General features: G+C 36.1%; 3 protein-coding genes, 1 long non-coding RNA gene and 1 pseudogene across 7 annotated transcripts in view; 1 reads left to right on the top strand and 4 right to left on the bottom strand.

Annotated features, from left to right (window-relative positions):
- Positions 1-6296, bottom strand: part of LOC310741065 (protocadherin gamma-A12-like) — an 89485-nt gene extending 83189 nt beyond the window's left edge. The window contains exon 1 of the mRNA XM_083568523.1: positions 3817-6296. Within this exon, the coding sequence (XP_083424649.1) occupies positions 3817-6225 (2409 nt within the window). The 5' untranslated portion in view covers positions 6226-6296. The remainder of the gene's footprint in view (positions 1-3816) is intronic.
- Positions 1-11277, bottom strand: part of LOC310741064 (protocadherin gamma-A12-like) — a 94466-nt gene extending 83189 nt beyond the window's left edge. Inside the window, exon 1 of the mRNA XM_083568522.1 lies at positions 8798-11277. Within this exon, the coding sequence (XP_083424648.1) occupies positions 8798-11206 (2409 nt within the window). The 5' untranslated portion in view covers positions 11207-11277. The remainder of the gene's footprint in view (positions 1-8797) is intronic.
- The window catches only part of LOC310741048 (protocadherin gamma-C5-like), a gene marked incomplete at its 5' end in the record, with an annotated part of 208022 nt that extends 184363 nt beyond the window's left edge, over positions 1-23659 (bottom strand). For all 3 annotated transcript variants that reach the window (XM_083568426.1, XM_083568428.1, XM_083568450.1), the window contains one exon: positions 21137-23659. In XM_083568426.1, coding sequence (XP_083424552.1) covers positions 21137-23548 — 2412 coding nt within the window. The remainder of the gene's footprint in view (positions 1-21136) is intronic.
- The window catches only part of LOC310741112, a 318731-nt gene that overhangs the window by 46775 nt on the left and 246354 nt on the right, over positions 1-25602 (top strand). The gene's annotated exons all lie outside the window — the stretch shown is intronic.
- On the bottom strand, positions 12959-15831 carry LOC310741062 (protocadherin gamma-A12 pseudogene; annotated as a pseudogene). Its single transcript has one exon. The product of its transcript is annotated as a protocadherin gamma-A12 pseudogene (transcript).

Raw genomic sequence — 25602 nt, 5'->3', positions numbered from 1 at the left:
CTATAGAAAAATAGTTTTTGATAGATGGGTTCAATTGGAAAGGAACATTTTCTTGAATGAAACATCTGACTTTTTGATTATCTCCTGAATCATTATCCTGAACATTAATTAGGGCCACTTCAGTTCCTTTCTCAGAATTCTCAGGAATGGGGTCATTTAGTGATTTAAGAATAATTTTGGGTGAGTTATCATTTACATCAGTAATGTCAATAATAATTTTGGCAGTGGATGCTAAGCCAGGACCATCTTTAGCCTGAACTCTTAATTCATATGTAGATTCTTCTTCATAGTCAATATTTCCTTTTACTGTAATATAACCAGTTGTCTTGTCGATAGAAAATACGGTTGCTGCTGTATCAGATATTCGACTAAATTCATAACTGACCTCCCCGTTCACGCCCTCATCAGCGTCTGTAGCGCTCACTGTTACTACTTCTGCACCCAACGGTGTGTTTTCAGCAAGAGTAACCTTATACACAGGCTGACTAAAAACCGGGGTATTGTCATTTGCATCAAGAACATTGATGTGGATAAGAGCAGTACCAGACCTCTGTGGAGTCCCTCCATCAATAGCAGTAAATGTTAAATCTATTTCCTTTGTCTGTTCACGATCCAGCTCTTTTTCCACAATCAGTTCAGCATATTTTCCTCCTTCGGCGTTTTCTTTAACTGACAAAACAAAATGAGCATTTCTTTCAAGTGAATATCCCTGAACCGCATTCTGGCCTATGTCAGAGTCATGAGCTTCATCTAGAGGGATGATTACTCCTTTAACGGCTATTTCATGAATGTCAAATGTAATCCGATTATTCGGAAATATCGGCGCGTTGTCGTTTATGTCCTCAATCTGCAGTGAAATGCGGTGCACTTCAAGAGGATTTTCCAAAACAAGCTCATAATAGTAAATGCAAGAGATCTTCGACCCACAAAGCTTCTCTCGGTCTATTGTTTCCGTTACGACCAGATTTCCACTATTCAAATTAATGTCGCAGTACCGTCTACTGCTACGGTCCGTCTCTATTCGAGCTTTACGAGCAGACAATCTTTTCACGTCAAGTCCGAGATCCTTTGCTATATTTCCGATCACATATTGCTGATTCGTTTCCTCCGGGAATGTGTAGCTCAAATCTGTCCTAACAGCGTGAATGGTGATGAAAACCCATGCCAAACGACATAATATCGAAGATGAAGATATCTTTTCCATTCTCATTTCATACAAAGGCGTGTGCTAAAAGGGTACAGCCCTCACTGAACACAAGCTTGTGTAACAATGATTTTCGGTATCAGGGAAAGCTGGACTATTACTCGTAGTGGGTGGTGAGAAATATTGGTTGTTCCTCGGTAAACAGCGACTCTTTGAGTATATTTAGAGTACTGCAACGTGCTATTTCCTACACCTTCATACCAAACATTTTACCTATTTGCAACAGCATTTACGGACAATTTCGGGCGATACTGTTCATAGTATACATGGCCTCACTTACCAGCATTTGTTCTCTAAAAACACTTGTTTGCTAAAGTAGAGGTGTGATATATAAATATCACAATCTCCCAATAACACAAAAGGAAGCAAACAGTTTTCCAAATGCTGTAATATCACGTTTCACAGTAAATTCACGGTATGAAATGGAGTTTGGGGATGTATAAATAATATTAAATGTAAAATAGCTCATTTTTACGAACTGGATGATAGAATCACAAACAAACTAATCGTGACACGTTCCAAATAAAATGATACAGTTACATGTACTATGATAACTGAGTAAATATTTTCATAACACATGCAGTAATAAAATCCTTATAAAAATGCTCCACGTCAAATCCCTAAAATAATCCAGACATTCATACAAATCACACTTGTCACTTTGCAACATTAAAATTGAAGACGATTTGCTGATTCAATTCTATGACTGAAGTGAACTCGTGCAGATGAGACATACAGTATATACATTCAGATCCAATAAATCGTAATATATATTTGAATATATATTATATATTAAACGTGATTAGATTTTTATCAAATTTCTGCACATTAATGTTTTTTCTTATAGAAGTTTACCTTCCTTATATCACACCAGCTTATTATATTGTACAATAAAATAAGTTATTTTTCATCCACAGTACATTGCATTAATGTTAGTTTCACTCATCTGAAACAGTCTTCATTATATTATATACAGTGAATGGTGGACTAACAACAAGTTGAGATAATATTCTAATATAGAGAGCAAATAAATATTCAAAATTCGACAATTGTAAATTTATCTTATGTTGATTGTTGTATGATGAGTGCTAAAGCATATACATCTGCCTAAAATGTTGTCATGATGCCACGTACATTTTGTTTTGATATAAAATCTTGTCTCTGTCCAGGACTTGTTATTGGTCATCTCCTTACTCTGTCATAATTTCAGTTGTGTTTAGTTTGTGCATTTTAATTGTATTACTTTTTTTGATGTTGAAATTTGCATTAACCAAAACTAACAAATCTATCCCGGCTTAGTCAGGCTTAACAATATGCAATTTTAAAAGCTTCTCGTATACAAGACTGTATTTTATTTTGCATGACACTCTTAAACCACAAAAATTCTTTCAGTCAAAAAACTATGCTCCAGTCATTTTTCCAATGCTGTATCAAAAGCCATGATTAGTTTTCCGCTACCATCAATGTTCAATCTTACATTCCTGTCTAAACAATTTTAACATCCAAACTAAGATCTGTTTAATATTTGCTGCTACAAGCCTTGTCCCCTCTCCGTCGATATGCAGTATGTTAAATAGGCTTGGCAAGTGCCCAGCATCAAACAACAGACAAACGAATAAGACAAAAAATGTTGACCCCATGATCATTGGAGGTTAAGATACTGTACATCTGTCCCAACATAATCTTAATAAATAGATGTGAACTAATAGATATCCTGCTGTATGAATGTGGTGATTGCCAAAATCAAAATGAGATCATGTCCTTTTGTAAGAACCTGAATGTTATATGAGGCACAAGGTTCACCGAGCTGACCAATAGTTAACACTGTCAGTTCTTTTTTGAAAAATGCAAACTGATATTTTTAAATGACACTTAATGAGATTATGGATATAGTATTATACAATAATTGTGAAAAATAATATATATATCGCTGTCTCGAGTTGTGTGCAAAAAAAAATCAATTATAGTTGTTGTTGTTTTAGTCCATTCAAGTGCTCCTACCTGATCGATTATTAAACTCATTCACAACAGCACATTGATACATTTCACTCATATTTATAGATTATGTTAATTAAATTCTCGAAAACAATTTATTATTATCAGACTGAAACATTTAAACTGCATAACAACCCGTGCGGAAATGACTATGCAATATAGAAATCCCACAATGTATTCTTCTTAATCAATTGCCAATGCATTGAATTTTTTACACAAAATTAACAAAAAAGTTGACTCACAGAGATTAGAGAAATGAGCTCAACAAACCTTAATAATGCATAATTGCTGTTCACAACATAAAACAAATCCCTCAAAAACTGAGTGGAAATCTTTGAAAAATAATAATAATGGAATTGCCTTACAAAGAAGTTAGTATTTCCAACAGATAGATGAATTATACTTAAATCAAATTGATCGTTTTCTCCATCAGTAAGCATGTACACATTATAAAATAGATCAATCAGAATGGAAGTAATGTTTTTATACAACCATCAGTAAAACTATCACATTAAATAAAAAATAGCAGGATATATTCTTCAGTGCAATGAAAAGCTTAAAGAAGGAAATATACGTAAATCCAAAAACAAAAAATAGGAACCAACAGCTTATCTTACCTCGTGTCCCTCTCCTGTATTAAGTGTAATCAAACTTGCAGATAAAGTCTCATTTTTTACTTTTTCCAAAGTTCCACCAGCAGTAAGTGTGGTGTCATTGTAAGATGTGATGAACTTGAAGTCACTGGTGCGTGATCCTGTAGTAAGATACGTGTCATAATTGTAAGAACTGCGGAGAGTTCCAGCTCCCTCCACTTCTGCATAGTTGGGAGGGAGATATGCACTGGGAATGGCCACTGCTCCATCTAACAACAGTCTGGGTTTTCTTCTGTGGCAAAACCTCACAGCCAGAATCAGAATAATGAAAGTCAGGAAGAAGGTGGAGACTGAAACCAGGGCGATGATCAAATAGAAAGTTAGTTTGGAATTGCTCTCCTCATAAGTCATGTCTTTAAGTTCTGGAACTTCAGCAAGATTATCAGAAATAAGTAAATATACAGAACACGTAGCAGAAAGAGGTGGTTGCCCATTGTCTTTCACTGAGATTATAAGGTTCTGTTTCATGCTGTCAGATTCAGTAATGTCCCTCTGAGCCCTGATTTCTCCACTATGGAGACCAATAGTAAAAAGTCCTGGATCAGTAGATTTAACAATCTGATATGACAACCATGCATTTTGTCCAGAGTCAGCATCCACAGCGATCACTTTGGATAACAGAGAGCCAGAGAGAGCAGTTTTAGGGACCATCTCAGTCATCAAAGACGTTCCCTCTGAAGCAGGATATAAAATCTGTGGAGCATTATCATTCTCATCTGATATGAACACACTCACAGTCACATTGCTGCTGAGTGGAGGAGAACCATTGTCTCTGGCTGAAACCAGGACTTTAAAGTCTCTGAATTTTTCATAATCAAATGATCTCACAGCATGGATCACTCCAGTATCTGAATTAATGGATACGAATGATGACAGTAGAACACCATTTATCTCACTGGGCACCAGAGAATACAGTACTGTACCATTCTGTCTCCAGTCTGGGTCTTTTGCAATAACAGCACTAATAGATGTTCCTGGTTTATTGTTTTCTGTTACATATGCAGTGTATGACAGCTGCTCAAAGACCGGTGGATTGTCATTGATGTCAGATACAGATAGATGGAAGGTTATAGATGTTGATAAAGGTGGAGAGCCTCCATCAGTAGCAGTGATGGTTATATTATAATCTGATGTCCTCTCTCTATCTAATAAGCTTGTGGTCACTATAGAAAAATAGTTTTTGATAGATGGGTTCAACTGGAAAGGAACATTTTCTTGAATGGAACATCTGACTTTTTGATTATCTCCTGAATCATTATCCTGAACATTAATTAGGGCCACTTCAGTTCCTTTCTTACAATTCTCAGGAATGGGGTCATTTAGTGATTTAAGAATAATTTTGGGTGAGTTATCATTTACATCAGTAATGTCTATAATAATTTTGGCAGTGGATGCTAAGCCAGGCCCATCTTTAGCCTGAACTCTTAATTCATATGTAGATTCTTCTTCATAGTCAATATTTCCTTTTACTGTAATATAACCAGTTGTCTTGTCGATAGAAAATACGGTTGCTGCTGTATCAGATATTCGACTAAATTCATAACTGACCTCCCCGTTCACGCCCTCATCAGCATCTGTAGCGCTCACTGTAATTACTTCTGCACCCAACGGTGTGTTTTCAGCCAGAGTAACCTTATACACAGACTGACTAAAAACCGGGGTATTGTCATTAGCATCAAGAACATTGATGTGGATAAGAGCAGTACCAGACCTCTGTGGAGTCCCTCCATCAATCGCAGTAAATATTAAATCTATTTCCTTCGTCTGTTCACGATCCAGCTCTTTATCCAAAATCAGTTCAGCATATTTTCCTCCGTCCGCGTTTTCTTTAACTGACAAAACAAAATGAGCATTTCTTTCAAGTGAATATCCCTGAATCGCGTTTTGGCCTATGTCAGAGTCATGAGCTTCATCCAAAGGGAAACGTTCTCCTTTATCGGCTGATTCCCGGATATCAAACATTATCCGACCATTAGGGAATCTCGGCGCGTTGTCGTTTATGTCCTCAATCTGCAGTGAAATGCGATGCACTTCAAGAGGATTTTCCAACACAAGCTCATAATTGTAAATGCAAGAGATCTTCGACCCACAAAGCTTCTCTCGGTCTATTGTTTCCGTTACGACCAGATTTCCATTACTCACATTAATATCGCAATACCGTTTAGTGCTGCCTTCCGTCTCTATTCGAGCTTTACGAGCAGACAATGTTTTCACGTCAAGTCCGAGATCCTTTGCTATATTTCCGATCACATATTGCTGCTTCGTTTCTTCCGGGAATGTGTAGCTCAAATCTGTCCTAACAGCGTGAATGGTGATAAATACCCATGCCAAACGACATAATATCGAAGATGAAGATATCTTTTCCATTCTCATTTTAAACGAAGGCGTGTGCTAAAATGGTGCTGTATTCTGGAGTACAGTCCTCAGTGAACACAATCTTCTGTAACAATGATTCTCGGTCTCAGGGAAAGCTAGAACATTACTCTTACTGGGTTATGAGAAATATTGGTTGTTCCTCGGTAAACAGCGACTCTTTGAGTATATTTAGAGTACTGCAAGTGCTATTTCCTACACCCTCATACCAATCATTTTACCTATTTGTCATAGCATTTACGGACGAGTTTCTGCAATACTGTTCATAGTATACATGGCGTCAGCTCACAGGATTTGTTCTCTAAAAACACTTGTTTGCTAAAGTAGAGGTGTGATATATAACGTTATCACAATCTCCCAATAACACAAAAGAAAGCAAACAGTTTTCCAAATGCTGTAATATCACATGTTTCACAGTAAATTCACGGTATGAAATGGAATTTGGGGATGTATAAATAATATTAACTGTAAAATAGCTCATTTTTACGAACTGGATGATAGAATCACAAACAAACTAATCGTGACACGTTCCAAATAAAATGATACAGTTACATGTACTATGATAACTGAGTAAATATTTTCATAACACATGCAGTAATAAAATCCTTATAAAAATGCTCCACGTCAAATTCCTAAAATAATCCAGACATTCATACAAATCACACTTAAGTAACTTTGCAACATTAAAATTGAAGACGATTTGCTGATTCAATTCTATGACTGAAGTGAACTCGTGCAGATGAGACATACAGTATATACATTCAGATACAATAAATCGTAATATATATTTGAATATATATTATATATTAAACGTGATTAGATTTATCAAATTTCTGCACATTAAAGTTTTTTTCTTATAGAAGTTTACCTTCCTTATATCACACCAGCTTATTATATTGTACAATAAAATAAATTATTTTTCATCCACAGTACATTGCATTAATGTTAGTTTCACTCATCTGAAACAGTCTTTATTATATTATATACAGTGAATGGTGGACTAACAACAAGTTGAGATAATATTCTCATATAGAGAGCAAATAAATATTCAAAATTCGACAATTGTAAATTTATCTTATGTTGATTGTTGTATGATGAGTGCTAAAGCATATACATCTGCCTAAAATGTTGTCATGATGCCACGTACATTTTGTTTTGATATAAAATCTTGTCTCTGTTCAGGACTTGTTATTGGTCATCTCCTTACTCTGTCATACTTTCAGTTGTGTTTAGTTTGTGCATTTTAATTGTATTACTTTTTTTGATGTTGAAATTTGCATTAACCAAAACTAACAAATCTATCCCGGCTTAGTCAGGCTTAACAATATGCAATTTTAAAAGCTTCTCGTATACAAGACTGTATTTTATTTTGCATGACACTCTTAAACCACAAAAATTCTTTTAGTCGAAAAAAAAACACGCTCCAGTCATTTTTTCAATGCTGTATCAAAAGCCATGATTAGTTTTCCGCTACCATCAATGTTCAATCTTACATTCCTGTCTAAACATTTTTACCATCCAAACTAAGATCTGTTTAATATTTGCTGCTACAAGCCTTGTCTCCTCTCCGTCAATATGGAGTATGTTAAATAGGCTTGGCAAGTGCCCAGCATCAAACAACAGACAAACGAATAAGACAAAAAAATGTTGACCCCATGATCATTGGAGGTTAAGATACTGTACATCTGTCCCAACATAATCTTAATAAATAGAAGTAAACTAAAATATGCTGTATGATTGTGGTGATTGACAAAATCAAAATGAGATGATGTCCTTTTGTAAGAACCTGAATGTTATATGAGGCACAAGGTTCACTGAGCTGACCAATAGTTAACACTGTCAGTTCTTTTTTGGAAAATGCAAACTGATATTTTTAAATGACACTTAATGAGATTATGGATATAGTATTAAACAATAATAATTAAAATCATAAAGCTCTTAATTTGTAAAAAAAAGAAATATATATATATCGCTGTCTCGAGTTGTGTGCAAAAAAAACAATTATAGTTGTTGTTATAGTCCATTCAAGTGCTCCTACTTGATCGATTATTGAACTCATTCACAACAGCACAATGATACAGTTCACTCATTTATAGATTATGTTAATTAAATTCTAGAAAAAAAATGATTATTATCAGACTGCAACATTTAAACTGCATAACAACACGTGTGGAAATGACGATGCAATATAAGAATCCCACAATGTATTCTTCTTAATCAATTGCCAATGCATTGTATTTCTTACACAAAATTAACAAAAAATGTTGACTCACAGAGATTAGGGAAATGAGCTCAACAAACCTTAATACTGCATAATTGCTGTTCACAACATAAAACAATTACCTTGGAAACTGAATTTGGAAATTGGAAATTGATCGTTTTCTCCATCAGTAAGCATGTACTCATTATAAAATAGATAAATCAGAATGGAAGAAATGTTTTTAGACACCCATCAGTAAAACTATCACATTAAATAAAAAATAGCAGGATATATTCTTCAGTGCAATGAAAAGCTTAAAGAAGGAAATATAAATCCAAAAAACAAAAAATAGGAACCAACAGCTTATCTTACCTCATGTCCCTCTCCTGTATTTAGTGTAATCAAACTTGCAGATAAAGTCTCATTTTTTACTTTTTCCAAAGTTCCACCAGCAGTAAGTGTGGTGTCATTGTAAGATGTGATGAACTTGAAGTCACTGGTGCGTGATCCTGTAGTTAGATACGTGTCATAATTGTAAGAACTGCGGAGAGTTCCAGCTCCCTCCACTTCTGCATAGTTGGGAGGGAGATATGCACTGGGAATGGCCACTGCTCCATCAAACAACAGTCTGGGTTTTCTTCTGTGGCAAAACCTCACAGCCAGAATCAGAATAATGAAAGTCAGGAAGAAGGTGGAGACTGAAACCAGGGCGATGATCAAATAGAAAGTTAGTTTGGAATTGCTCTCCTCATAAGTCATGTCTTTAAGTTCTGGAACTTCAGCAAGATTATCAGAAATAAGTAAATATACAGAACAGCTAGCAGAGAGAATTGGTTGCCCATTATCTTTCACTGAGATTATAAGGTTCTGTTTCATGCTGTCAGATTCAGTAATGTCCCTCTGAGCCCTGATTTCTCCACTATGGAGACCAATAGTAAAAAGTCCTGGATCAGTAGATTTAACAATCTGATATGACAACCATGCATTTTGTCCAGAGTCAGCATCCACAGCGATCACTTTGGATAACAGAGAGCCAGAGAGAGCAGCTTTAGGGACCATCTCAGTCATCAAAGACATTCCCTCTGAAGCAGGATATAAAATCTGTGGAGCATTATCATTTTCATCTGATATGAACACACTCACAGTCACATTGCTGCTGAGTGGAGGAGACCCATTGTCTCTGGCTGAAACCAGGACTTTAAAGTCTCTGAATTTTTCATAATCAAATGACCTCACAGCATGGATCACTCCAGTATCTGAATTAATGGATACAAATGATGACAGTAGAACACCATTTATCTCACTGGGCACCAGAGAATACAGTACTGTACCATTCTGTCTCCAGTCTGGGTCTTTTGCAATAACAGCACTAATAGATGTTCCTGGTTTATTGTTTTCTGTTACATATGCAGTGTAGGATTGCTGCTCAAAAATCGGTGGATTGTCATTGATGTCAGATACAGATAGATGGAAGGTTATGGATGTTGATAAAGGTGGAGAGCCTCCATCAGTAGCAGTGATTGTTAAATTATAATCTGATGTCCTCTCTCTGTCTAATAAGCTTGTGGTCACTATAGAAAAATAGTTTTTAATGGATGGGTTCAATTGGAAAGGAACATTTTCTTGAATATAACATCTGACTTTTTGATTATCTCCTGAATCATTATCCTGAACATTAATTAGGGCGACTTCAGTTCCTTTCTCAGAATTCTCAGAAATGGGGTCATTTAGTGATTTAAGAATAATTTTGGGTGAGTTATCATTTACATCAGTAATGTCTATAATAATTTTGGCAGTGGATGCTAAGCCAGGACCATCTTTAGCCTGAACTCTTATTTCATATGTAGATTCTTCTTCATAGTCAATATTTCCTTTTACTGTAATATAACCAGTTGTCTTGTCGATAGAAAATACGGTTGCTGCTGTATCAGATATTCGACTAAATTCATAACTGACCTCCCCGTTCACGCCCTCATCAGCGTCTGTAGCGCTCACTGTAACTACTTCTGCACCCAACGGTGTGTTTTCAGCCAGAGTAACCTTATACACAGACTGACTAAAAACCGGGCTATTGTCATTAGCATCAAGAACATTGATGTGGATAAGAGCAGTACCAGACCTCTGTGGAGTCCCTCCATCAATCGCAGTAAATATCAAATCTATTTCCTTCGTCTGTTCACGATCCAGCTCTTTTTCCAAAATCAGTTCAGCATATTTTCCTCCGTCCGCGTTTTCTTTAATTGACAAAACAAAATGAGCATTTCTTTCAAGTGAATATCCCTGAACCGCGTTTTGGCCTATGTCAGAGTCATGAGCTTCATCCAAACGGAAACGTTCTCCTTTAACTGCGGATTCCTGGATTCCAAACATTATCCGACCATTAGGGAATCTCGGCGCGTTGTCGTTTATGTCCTCAATCTGCAGTGAAATGCGGTGCACTTCAAGAGGATTTTCCAACACAAGCTCATATTTGTAAATGCAAGAGATCTTCGACCCACAAAGCTTCTCTCGGTCTATTGTTTCCGTTACGACCAGATTTCCACTATTCAAATTAATGTCGCAGTACTGTTTAGTTCTGCCTTCCGTCTCTATTCGAGCTTTACGAGCAGACAATCTTTTCACGTCAAGTCCGAGATCCTTTGCTATATTTCCGATCACATATTGCTGCTTTGTTTCTTCCGGGAATGTGTAGCTCAAATCTGTCCTAACACCGTGAATGGTGATAAATACCCATGCCAAACGACATAATATCGAAGATGAAGATATCTTTTCCATTCTCATTTTAAACGAAGGCGTGTGCTAAAATGGTCCTATTTTCTGGAGTACAGTCCTCAGTAAACACAATCTTCTGTAACAATGATTTTTCGGTCTCAGGGAAAGCTGGAACATTACTCTTACTGGGTGGTGAGAATTATTGGTTGTTACTCGGTAAACAGCGACTCTTTGAGTATATTTAGAGTACTGCAAGTGCTATTTCCTACACCCTCATACCAATCATTTTACCTATTTGCCACAGCATTTACGGACGAGTTTCTGCAATACTGTTCATAGTATACACGGCGTCACTTTACAGGATTTGTTCTCTAAAAACACTTGTTTGGTAAAGTAGAGGTGTGATATATAACTATCACAATCTCCCAATAACACAAAAGAAAGCAAACAGTTTTCCAAATGCTGTAATATCAACTCTTGTTTCACAGCAAATTCACGGTATGAAATGGAATTTGGGGATGAATGAATAATATTACATTTAAAATAGCTTATTTTTACAAACTGGATGATAGAATTAGAAAGAATTGGAAAAGAAAGGTTCAATACTATGCGTGACACGCTCCAAATAAAAATATACCGTTACATGTACTATGATAACTGAGTAAATTTTTCATAACACATGCAGTAATAAAATCATTATAAAAATGCTCCACTTCCAAAACCCTAAAATAATCCAGGCATTCATACAATTACACTTAATTCACTTTGCAGCATTAACAATGAAGACGATTTGCTGATTTAATTCTATGACTGAAGTGAACTCGTGCAGTTGAGACATACAGTATATACATTCAGATACAATATATCGTAATATATATTTTAATATATTATATATTATACATTATATAATAAATGTTAATAGACTTTCATCAAAATCTGCACATAAATGTTTTTTCTTACAGAAGTTTACCTTCCTCATATCACAGCAGCTTATTATATTGTACAATAAAATAAGAAATTTTTCATCCACAGTACATTGCATTAATGTTAGTTTCACTTATTTAAAACAGTCTTCATTATATTATATACAGTGAATGGTGGACTAACAACAAGTTGCGATAATATTCTAATATAGAGAGCAAATAAACATTAAAAATTTGACAATTGTGAATTTATGTTACATTGATTGTTGTATGATGAGTGCTAATGCATATACATCTGCCTAAAATGTGGTCATGATGCTATGCACTTTTTGTTTTGACTAAAATCTTGTCTCCATCCAGGACTTGTTATTGGTCATCTCCTTACTCTGTAATACTTTTACATGTGTTTAGTTTGTGCATTTGAATTGTATTACTTTTTTTGATGTTGAAATTTGCATTAAGAAAAACTAACAAATTTAACCCGGCTTAGTCAGGCTTAACAATATGCAATTTTAAAAGCTTCTCATGTACAAGACTGTATATTATTTTGCAGGACACTCTCAAACCACAAAAATTCTTTGAGTCAAAAAACTATGCTTCAGTCATTTTACCAATGCTGTATCAAAAGCCATAAATAGTTTTCTGCTAACCCTAACCCAAACCTTAATAATGCATAATTGCTGTTCACAACATAAAACAAATCCCTCTAAAACTGAGTGGAAATCATTGAAAAATAATAATAATGGAATTGCCTTACAAAGAAGGTATTATTTCCAACAGATAGATGAATTATTCTTAAATCAAATTGATCGTTTTCTCCATCAGTAAGCATGTACACATTATAAAATAGATCAATCAGAATGGAAGTAATGTTTTTAGACAACCATCAGTAAAACTATCACATTAAATAAAAAATAGCAGGATATATTCTTCAGTGCAATGACAAGCTTAAAGAAAGAAATATAAATCCAAAAAAACAAAAACTAGGAACCAACGGCTTATCTTACCTCATGTCCTTCTCCTGTATTAAGTGTAATCAAACTTGCAGATAAAGTCTCATTTTTTACTTTTTCCAAAGTTCCACCAGCAGTAAGTGTGGCATCATTGTAAGATGTGATGAACTTGAAGTCACTGGTGCGTGATCCTGTAGTTAGATACGTGTCATAATTGTAAGAACTGCGGAGAGTTCCAGCTCCCTCCACTTCTGCATAGTTAGGAGGGAGATATGCACTGGGAATGGCCACTGCTCCATCAAACAACAGTCTGGGTTTTCTCCTGTGGCAAAACCTCACAGCCAGAATCAGAATAATGAAAGTCAGGAAGAAGGTGGAGACTGAAACCAGGGCGATGATCAAATAGAAAGTTAGTTTGGAATTGCTCTCCTCATAAGTTATGTCTTTAAGTTCTGGAACTTCAGCAAGATTATCAGAAATAAGTAAATATACAGAACAGCTAGCAGAGAAAGGTGGTTGCCCATTATCTTTCACTGAGATTATAAGGTTCTGTTTCATGCTGTCAGATTCAGTAATGTCCCTCTGAGCCCTGATTTCTCCACTATGGAGACCAATAGTAAAAAGTCCTGGATCAGTAGATTTAACAATCTGATATGACAACCATGCATTTTGTCCAGAGTCAGCATCCACAGCGATCACTTTGGATAACAAAGAGCCAGAGAGAGCAGCTTTAGGGACCATCTCAGTCATCAAAGACGTTCCCTCTGAAGCAGGATATAAAATCTGTGGAGCATTATCATTCTCATCTGATATGAACACACTCACAGTCACATTGCTGCTGAGTGGAGGAGAACCATTGTCTCTGGCTGCAACCAGGACTTTAAAGTCTCTGAATTTTTCATAATCAAATGACCTCACAGCATGGATCACTCCAGTATCTGAATTAATGGATACGAATGATGACAGTAGAACACCATTTATCTCACTGGGCACCAGAGAATACAGTACTGTACCATTCTGCCTCCAGTCTGGGTCTCTTGCAATAACAGCAATAATAGAGGTTCCTGGTTTATTGTTTTCTGTTACATATGCAGTGTAGGATTGCTGCTCAAAGACCGGTGGATTGTCATTGATGTCAGATACAGATAGATGGAAGGTTATAGATGTTGATAAAGGTGGAGAGCCTCCATCAGTAGCAGTGATGGTTATATTATAATCTGATGTCCTCTCTCTATCTAATAAGCTTGTGGTCACTATAGAAAAATAGTTTTTGATAGATGGGTTCAACTGGAAAGGAACATTTTCTTGAATGGAACATCTGACTTTTTGATTATCTCCTGAATCGTTATCCTGAACATTAATTAGGGCCACTTCAGTTCCTTTCTTACAATTCTCAGGAATGGGGTCATTTATTGATTTAAGAATAATTTTGGGTGAGTTATCATTTACATCAGTAATGTCTATAATAATTTTGGCAGTGGATGCTAAGCCAGGCCCATCTTTAGCCTGAACTCTTAATTCATATGTAGATTCTTCTTCATAGTCAATATTTCCTTTTACTGTAATATAACCAGTTGTCTTTTCGATAGAAAATACATTTGCTGCTGTATCAGATATTCGACTAAATTCATAACTGACCTCTCCGTTCACGCCCTCATCAGCGTCTGTAGCGCTCACTGTAACTACTTCTGCACCCAACGGTGTGTTTTCAGCCAGAGTAACCTTATACACAGACTGACTAAAAACCGGGCTATTGTCATTAGCATCAAGAACATTGATGTGGATAAGAGCAGTACCAGACCTCTGTGGAGTCCCTCCATCAATAGCAGTAAATATTAAATCTATTTCCTTTGTCTGTTCACGATCCAGCTCTTTATCCAAAATCAGTTCAGCATATTTTCCTCCGTCCGCGTTTTCTTTAACTGACAAAACAAAATGAGCATTTCTTTCAAGTGAATATCCCTGAACCGCATTTTGGCCTATGTCAGAGTCATGAGCTTCATCCAAAGGAAAACGTTCTCCTTTATCGGCTAATTCATGGATATCAAACGTTATCCGATTATTCGGAAATCTCGGCGCGTTGTCGTTTATGTCCTCAATCTGCAGTGAAATGCGGTGCACTTCAAGAGGATTTTCCAACACAAACTCATATTTCTGAATGCAAGAGATCTTCGACCCACAAAGCTTCTCTCGGTCTGTTGTTTCCGCCACGACCAGATTTCCATTACTCACAATAATTTCGCAGTACCGTCTACTGCTACCATCCGTCTCTATTCGAGCTTTACGAGCAGACAATCTTTTCACGTCAAGTCCGAGATCCTTTGCTATATTTCCGATCACATATTGCTGCTTCGTTTCTTCCGGGAATGTGTAGCTCAAATCGGTCCTAACAGCGTGAATGGTGATGAATACCCATGCCAAACGACATAATATCGAAGATGAAGATATCTTTTCCATTCTCATTTTAAACAAAGGCGTGTGCTAAAATGGTGCTGTATTCTGGAGTACAGTCCTCAGTGAACACAAGCTTCTGTAACAATGATTTTCGGTATCAGGGAAAGCTGGATCATTACTCTTAGTGGGTTATGAGAAATATTGGTTGTTCCTCGGTAAACAGCGACTCTTTGAGTATATTTAGAGTACTGCAAATGCTATTTCCTACACCCTCATACCAATCCTTTTACCTATTTGCCATAGCATTTACGGACGAGCTTCAGTGATACTGTTCATAGTATACACGGCGTCACTATACAGGATTTGTTCTCTAAAAACACTTGTTTGCTAAAGTAGAGGTGTGATATATAACATTATTACAATCTCCCAATAACACACAAGAAAGCAAACAGTTTTCCAAATGCTCTAATTTCACCTGTTGATTCACAGTAAATTCACGGTATGAATTGGAATTTGGGGATGTATAAATAATATTAAATTTAAATTAGTTTAATTTTACGAACTGGATTATAGAATCACAAACAATTTAAAAAGAAAGTTTCATTACTATGCGTGACACGCTCCAAATAAAAAGATACCGTTACATGTACTATGATAACTGAGTAAATATTTTTATAACACATGCAGAAAAAAACTCATTTTCAAAGCTACACATCCAAAACCCTAAGATAATCCAGACATTCATGCAATCACATTTAAGTCACTTTCAGCATTAACAGTTAAGACGATTTGCTGATTCAATTCTATGACTGAAGTGAACTCGTGGAGAATCCCACAATGTATTCTTCTTAATCAATTGCCAATGCATTGTATTTCTTACACAAAATTAACAAAAATGTTGACTCACAGGGATTAGGTAAATGAGCTCAACAAACCTTAATAAAGCATAATTGCTTTTCACAACATAAAACAAATCCCTCGAAAACTGAGTGGAAATCTTAAAAAAAAAAAAGAAATAATGGAATTGCCTTACAAATAAGTTATTATTTCAAACAGATAGATGAATTATACTTAAATCAAATTGATCTTTTTCACCATCAGTAAGAGTGTACTCCTTATAAAATAGATAAATAAGAATGGAAGAAATGTTTTTAGACAACCATCAGTAAAAATATCACATTAAATAAAAAATAGCAGGATATATTCTTCAGTGCAATGACAAGCTTAAAGAAAGAAAGAAAGAAAAAAATATAAATCCAAAAAAAAAAAAAATTGGAAAGGCTTATCTTACCTCATGTCCCTCTCCTGTATTAAGTGTAATCAGACTTGCAGATAAAGTCTCATTTTTAACTTTTTCCAAAGTTCCACCAGCAGTAAGTGTGGTGTCATTGTAAGATGTAATGAACTTGAAGTCACTGGTGCGTGACCCTGTAGTTAGATACGTGTCATAATTGTAAGAACTGCGGAGAGTTCCAGCTCCCTTCACTTCTGCATAGTTTGGAGGGAGATATGCACTGGGAATGGCCACTGCTCCATCAAACAACAGTCTGGGTTTTCTTCTGTGGCAAAACCTCACAGCCAGAATCAGAATAATGAAAGTCAGAAAAAAGGTGGAGACAGAAACCAGGGCGATGATCAAATAGAAAGTTAGTTTGGAATTGCTCTCCTCATAAGTCATGTCTTTAAGTTCTGGAACTTCAGCAAGATTATCAGAAATAAGTAAATATACAGAACACGTAGCAGAGAGGGGAGGTTGCCCATTATCTTTCACTGAGATTATAACGTTCTGTTTCATGCTGTCAGATTCAGTAATGTCCCTCTGAGTCCTGATTTCTCCACTATGGAGACCAATAGTGAAAAGTCCTGGATCAGTAGATTTAACGATCTGATATGACAACCATGCATTTTGTCTGGTTTTTTGTCAAATAAATGACTATTTATTTGAAGTGAATATCCTTGAACCGCATTTTGGCCTATGTCAGAGTCGTGAGCTTCATCCAAAGGGAAACGTTCTCCTTTAAAGGCCGATTCCATCATATTAAACGTAATCCGATCATTAGGAAATCTCGGCGCGTTGTCGTTTATGTCCTCAATCTGCAATGAAATGCGATGCACTTCAAGAGGATTTTCCAACACAAGCTCGTAATTAAGAATGCAAGAAATTTTCGACCCACAAAGCTTTTCTCGGTCTATTGATTCCCCCACAACCAAATTTCCATTGCTTAAATTAATGTCGCAATACCGTTTAGTTCTGCCTTCCGTCTCTATTCGAGCTTTACGAGCAGACAATCTTTTCACGTCAAGTCCGAGATCCTTTGCTATATTTCCGATCACATATTGCTGCTTCGTTTCTTCTGGGAATGTGTAGCTCAAATCTGCTCGGACTGCGCGAATGATGATGAATACCCATGCCAAACGATATACTGTTGAAAATGAAGACATCATCGTTTCTATTCTCATGTGAAACAACGGCGTTTGCTAAAATGGTACCGTTTTCTGGAATACAGACCCCAGTAAATACAAGCTTCTATAACAATGATTTTCTGTCTTATGAAAAGCTGGAATATTACTCGAACTGGGTGGGGGGAATATATTTTTCGTCTCTCAGTAAACAGCGACTCTCAGAGTATTTTTTAGAATACTGCAACCTGCTCTTTCCTACATCCTTAACATATGTGCTACAGCAATTAAAAGCGAGTTTCCACGATACTGTTCAAGTCAAATCAAGTCAAGTTTATTTCTATAGCGCTTTTCACAACAGACATTGTCTCAAATCAGCTTTACAGAAATCAACAGTTAAGGTGAATGGTGTGCATTTATCCCTGATGAGCAAGCGATGACGACGAAACCTTGAGAGGAACCAGACTCAAAAGGGGAACCCATCCTCATTTGGGTGACATTTTGATCATTGAGTTTGATCATAAATCTTTCAAAAATACAGAACACTGGAGAGTGAGAACTAACATGAATACTGTAGTATAAGATTATAAGTAAATGTTCTTTTTACAGTCTTTGGTATAAAAATATGTTCATATTACACACAGCGTCACATTGCAACATTTGTTATCTTTAAACACTAAATGAAGGCGTTATATTTACTAATTATTAAAATTTCTCAATAACACGAAAGTAAGAAAGTATTTTCTCCACCTTCTGCAATTCACTAGTTCTTTCACTGTAAATTTAAAGTATGAAACGATATTTGGAGACGCTAAAACACTATTGAATTTGTGTCATTTTACGATTACTAACTGTATGATAGAATCACAAAGAGAGGAAAAAGAAAGTTAAAATGCTATAAGAGACATACCGCGAATAGAAAGTTCTACAAACATTAAATGAATAAATATTTTTCATAGCACATAAACAATCCTCATTGACGTTCCACTTTCACGTTCAGAGCACTATATTGATGATAACAATCAAACAAGCAATTCATACAATCACACATAAATCACTTTAAAGCATTTAACATCAAGACGATTTGCTGATTCAAATAGAGCGGTCCCATGAGGACATTTAAGATGCGACGTATGGTATATGTTCGTGTTTTTTATTTTTTTTTAAGGAACTGCTGTACCAAATTAAGATTTTTTTTGTTCACCACCAACATAGCATGTGGTACAGTAAAGGAAAAAAATTAAACGTCCAGAGTAAACTGCATTAATGTAATTTCCATTCATTTGACCAAAGCCGTTTTTGACGCTGTCTTTTAGCCCGTGGTCCTGAAACAGTCTTCAACTTAAATACTATTAAAGAGGTCTGCTAAGTAACATTAATATTAAAGAGGTGGACTGACTAAATTGCACGTCAAGCGCGTACTTCCGTTTAAAATGTGGTCACGATGCCACCCGCAATTTATTTTGATTAAAATCTTGTCTCCTTTAATGTCTTGTTATTGGTCGTCTCCCTACTTTTTTATTATTACATTAACATGAGTTCATTTGCGCATTTCATTTGTCTTATTTTGTGTTTTGTTCGTATATTAACCTAAAAAACAAAATAACATGCAGATGCTGAAGCTCTTGCAACCGAATGACTATGAAAACACATCGATTAACTTTTAAAAGCTCACATGTAGAATAACTGAATAACTTTTAGCCAGGATCGGAATACTTTAATTTAGAAAGAAGTGGATATGGAAAGTGACATGACTGCTTTCCTCATAAGTTATGTCTTTATATTTTGGAACTTCAGCAAGATTATTAGCAATAATAAATATACAGAACAGGCATCAGAAAGAGATGGCTGTCCTCTGACTTTTACTGTGATATCGATGCATTTTGTCATGCTGTCAATTCAGTAATGTCTTTTTGAAGCCAGCTCTCTCTGCTATGTAGACAACTATATGAAAAGTACATGATTAGTAGATTCGACAATGTAATATGATGGCCACGCATTCTGTACATAGTCACCATCATACTGGAGAGCAGAGAGCCAGATCAAGCTGCTTTTGAGCTCATCTCATTCATTTAAGTCTTTCCCTCTGGAGATGGCTATAATATCTGTAGAGAGTTGTCATTTTCATATAATTTCTGCTATTAAAACATTCTTAGCCACAATCCTGCAGCATGAAGGAGAACTATTGTCTCTGGCTAAACCTGGATTTTGGACTTTCTGAAATCTTCAGAGTCAAACGACCTCAAAACTTAGATCATGCCCATATAGTCCCAGATCTCTGCAGCTTACAGTTATAAGTCCCAGTAAGTGTTGTTTTGATATATTTCTTTGTTTTTCAGTCTAACTCTTAATCCGAAAGCATTTTTCTGTATTAAGCACATTCTCTATTAGTTCCCAAAAATAAAGAAAAAAAAATACCATTAGTTTTTAGGCAAAATTGGTGCTGTGAGTTTCTCCAACATCTACTGTACATGCTGATTCTCATCCAAAATATACACATTCTTCTATCTTAAGGTGAATGGTGTCCATGAAAATCTGTGACACATAATTAGTGATAGTTACAAATTACATGGTGACTGCATGCAATTCCAAAGACTTTTCCAATAAAAAGTTGCATTTTATTGTGTATGAACGCAACTAACCACAAAGCTCCTCTCAATCAGCAATCTCTGCTACAGTCATTTTTTGAGTGATGTATTAAAAGCCACATACAGATTTTCACTACAATCAATGTTCAGTGTTACATCCCTGTCCAAACACTGTTAGGTTCCAAACAAACATCTGATGCAGTATTGTCTAATACCAAACATTTGCTCAACGCCTTCAGTATGTAATATATTAAAAAAGCTTGTCAATCACACAATATTAAACAGCAGACAAAGAAATAAGACAAAATAATTTGCAAGTTGACGCCATGACCTATGGATGGCAAGAAACTGTAGGTTGATCCTGATGTAATCTAAATAATAAAAAGTGCACTAAAAGGCATTCTGAAGTAAAAGTGCTAAAACTGCATTTGTACATATTTGAAAAGAGAGGTTGTCCTTTTCCAAGAACATGAGGCTCAAGACTCATCTGTCTGGTCAATAGCAACAGCTTTTGGATTCTTTTTTGGATAGGGTGCATAGTTACTTTTAAAAGACACATGTACTGCATTCTGAGACTATTGATCTACCATTAAACAATAATAAAGGTAGAACTCATATAGTTCTTATTGTATGAACAAAATTAATTCCTGTTTATAGTTGTGTGCATGAGATAAAAGAGAAAATAAATAATAATTATTATTGTTATTGTTTTATAAAACATGGGAAAAAATCTTATCTTACCTCATTTTCCACTTCTGAATTGTTAAGTGTAATCAAATTCGCAGATAAAGTCTCTTGTTGAACCTTCTTCAGAGTTCCATCAGCAGTAAGTGTGCTGTCATTGTAAGAAGTGATGAACTTGAAGTCACTGGTGCGTGACCCTGTAGTTAGATATGTGTCATAATTGTAAGAACTACGGAGAGTTCCAGTACAATCCACTTCTGCATAATTGGGAGGAAGATAAGTGCTGGGAATGGCCACTGCTCCATCAAACAACAGTCTGGGCTTTCTTCTGTGACAAAATCTCAAAGCCAGGATCAGAATAATGAAAGTCAGAAAGAAGGTGGAAACAGAAACCAGTGCAATAATCAAAAAGAAAGTCAGTTTGGAATTGCTCTCATTGTAATTTATGTCTTTTAGTTCTGGAACTTCAGCAAGATTATCAGAAATAAGTAAATATACAGAACAGGTAGCAGAAAGAGGAGGTTGCCCATTATCTTTAACTGAGATAACAAGGTTCTGTTTCATGCTGTCAGATTCAGTAATGTCCCTCTGAGCCCTGATCTCTCCACTATGGAGCCCAATAGTGAAAAGTCCTGGATCAGTAGATTTGACAATCTGATACGACAACCACGCATTCTGACCAGAATCAGCATCCACAGCAATCACTTTGGAAAGCAAAGAGCCAGAAAGAACAGCTTTAGGGACCATCTCTGTCATAAATGGCTTTCCCTCTGGATCAGGATATAAAATCTGTGGAGCATTATCATTCTCATCAGATATGAACACACTCACAGTCACATTGCTGCTGAGTGGAGGAGAACCATTGTCTCTGGCTACAACCTGAACCTTAAAGTCTCTAAACTTCTCATAATCAAATGATTTCACAGCATGAATCACTCCAGTATCTGAGTTCATGGATACAAATGAGGTAAATGGAACACCATTCATCTCACTGGGCACCAGAGAATACAATACTGTACCATTCTGTCTCCAGTCTGGGTCTCTTGCAATAACAGCACTAATAGAGGTTCCTGCTTTATTATTTTCCATTACATATGCAGTGTATGACAGCTGCTCAAATACAGGTGGATTGTCATTGATGTCAGATACAGATAGATGGAAGGTTATGGATGTTGATAAAGGTGGAGAGCCTCCATCAGTAGCAGTGATTGTTATATTATAATCTGGTGTCATCTCTCTGTCTAATAAACGTGTGGTCGCCAAAGAAAAATAGTTTTTGATAGATGGGTTTAATTGGAAAGGAGCATTTTCTTGAATGAAACATCTGACTTTTCGATTATCTCCTGAATCGTTATCCTGAACATTAATTATTGCCACTTCAGTTCCTATCTCAGAATTCTCAGAAATTGGATCATTTAATGATTTAATTATAATTCTGGGTGAGTTATCATTTACATCAGTAATGTCTATAATAATTTTGGCAGTGGATGCTAAGCCAGGGCCATCTTTAGCCTGAACTCTCATTTCATAGGTAGATTCTTCTTCGTAATCAATATTTCCTGTTACTGTAATATGACCAGTTGTCTTGTCGATAGAAAATAATTTTGATGCTTTATCAGATATTCGACTAAATTCATAACTGACCTCCCCGTTCACGCCCTCATCAGCGTCTGTAGCGCTCACTGTTACTACTTCTGCACCCAACAGTGTGTTTTCAGCCAGAGTAACCTTATACACAGACTGACTAAAAACCGGGCTATTGTCATTAGCATCAAGAACATTGATGTGGATAAGAGCAGTACCAGACCTCTGTGGAGTCCCTCCATCAATAGCAGTAAATATTAAATCTATTTCATTCGTCAGTTCACGATCCAGCTCTTTATCCAAAATCAGTTCCGCATATTTTCCTCCGTCCGCGTTTTCTTTAATTGACAAAACAAAATGAGCATTTCTTTCAAGTGAATATCCCTGAATCGCGTTTTGGCCTATGTCCGAGTCATGAGCTTCATCTAGAATGAAACGTTCTCCTTTATCGGCTGATTCCTGGATATCAAACATTATCCGGCCATTAGGAAATTTCGGCGAGTTGTCGTTTATGTCCTCAATCTGCAGTGAAATGCGATGCACTTCAAGAGGATTTTCCAACACAAGCTCATAATTAAGAATGCAAGAAATTTTCGTCCCACAGAGCTCCTCTCGGTCTATTGTTTCCGCCACAACCAAATTTCCATTACTCACATTAATTTCGCAGTATCGCTTATTGCTGCCTTCCGTCTCTATTCGAGCTTTACGAGCGGACAATCGTTTCAGGTCAAGCCTGAGATCCTTTGCTATATTTCCGATCACATATTGCTGCTTCGTTTCTTCCGGGAATGTGTAGCTCAAATCTGCTTGGACAGCTCGAATGATGATGAAAACCCATGCCAAACGACATAATGTCGTAAATGAAGATATCTTTTCCATTCTCATTTTATACAAAGGCGTGTGGTAAAATGGTGCTATTTTCTGGAGTACAGTCCTCAGTGAACACAAGCTTCTGTAACAATGATTTTCGGTATCAGGGAAAGCTGCAACATTACTCGTACTGGGTGGTGAGAATTATTGTTCGTCTCTGGGTAAACAGCGACTCTTTGAGTATATTTAGAGTACTGCAACGTGCTCTTCTCTACACCCTCCTACTAATCTTTCACCTATTTGCCATTGCATTTATGAACGAGTTTTAGCGATACTGTTCATAGTATACACTGCGTCATTTTACAGTGTTTGTTTTTTAAAAACACTAGTTTGCTAAGGTTATTTAAACATTATCACAATCGCCCAGTAACACGAAAGAAAGCAAACAGTTTTCCAAATGATGTAATATCAACGATTGATTCACAGTAAATTCACGGTATAAAACGATTTTTGGGGATGTATAAACGCTATAAAACTTTTAACAGGTTTTTTTTTTTTTTTTTTTGCTAAAAGGATGATTGTCACAAAGAGGGGGGAAATACATTTTAAATATTATACATGACATACTCCAAATAAAACAGTTTTAAATATACATTTACATGTACTACGATAACTAAGTAAATATTATTTATTAAACATGCAACAAAAAATAAATGCTCTTTGAAGCTTCAATTCCCAGGCGCTAAAATAATCTAGACATTCATACGATCACACTTAAGTCACTTTGCAGCATTAGCCATGAATACGATTTGCTGATATAATTCTACGGATTAAGTGATCCCATGTGGAGACGGGACATAATAATATGTGCAAACATCCTCATCTTTATCTTTTGTCTTTTTAAATGTGATCTGACTTTTTTGCCAAATCCACGCATTCTTTCTTTCTCGTCGTGTTAGCAGCACAAAAGAAACAGAAATAAGTAAATATAAAGGACAGGTAGCAGAAATAGGTTGCTGTTCGTTGTCCTTAAAAGTGATAACAAGGTTATGTTTCATGCTGTCAGAGTCAGTACAGTGGAACCTCGGAGCTCGCGGCCTCAGCGCTCGCGACCTCGCATCCTCGCGACTTTTATTCCGACCGGCGACTCTCATTCAGATCGGCTCGTGAGCAACCGCGACCTGCTCAAAACGCTAGTTTTAACATTTCTAATCAAGGTTTATCTCGTTAAAATTGTCTAAAAAATGCTTTAAAACTATTTTTATTATGTATTATTATACTGTACTTCTCTACTGCATACTTTACTGTACCTGTACTTTTTTTTTTATTAAACATTGTAATTGCTGTTAATTTACATAAAGTATTGTTAAAATAGTCTAATAATTAAGTGTTATGGAGTGAAATAGTGTTATTTACTCATTTAAATCTATTTCGTATAATGTTCTTTGGGTTTTTACTGGGTTGGAAGGGGCGTATCAAAAGGTCGCGAAAATTCGGAACTCGCGACCGGTCTTGGTCCCTAACCCTCGCGAGCTCCGAGGTTCCACTGTAATGCCCATTCCTCAATTTTTTATTGAATCAATATATTTTCATATTAAAGTAATTACACGAAACTCCTATTCAAACTGACTGGGTTATTTAAAAAAATATTTGGCCAGGAACATAATACAAAAGATTTACCAAAATCTATTTTGTGCTCAGTGCTAAAACATTTCTTATGCTCTGTTGTTGCTGGACAGCTCCATCAATCAATAGTTCAGAATTTCTCTTGTGACAATACCTCACAGCCAGGATTGGAATACTAAAATTTAGAAAGAAGTGGATATGGAAAGTGACATGACTGTTTTACTCATTAGTTATGTCTTTATATTTTGGAACTTCAGCAAGATTATCAGCAATAATAAATATACAGAACAGGCATCAGAAAGAGATGGCTGTCTTCTGACTTTTACTGTGATATCGATGCATTTAGTCATGCTGTCAATTCAGTAATGTCTTTTTGAAGCCAGATCTCACTGCTATAAAGACAACTATATGAAAAGGACATGATTAGTAGATTTGACAATGTAATATGATGGCCACGCATTCTGTACATAGTCACCATCATACTGGAGAGCAGAGAGCCAGAT

The sequence above is a fragment of the Silurus aristotelis genome (assembly GCF_946808225.1).
Source record: "Silurus aristotelis genome assembly, chromosome: 18".
In the NCBI taxonomy this organism is placed as follows: domain Eukaryota; kingdom Metazoa; phylum Chordata; class Actinopteri; order Siluriformes; family Siluridae; genus Silurus; species Silurus aristotelis.
This window is presented reverse-complemented; position numbering and strand designations above follow the sequence as displayed.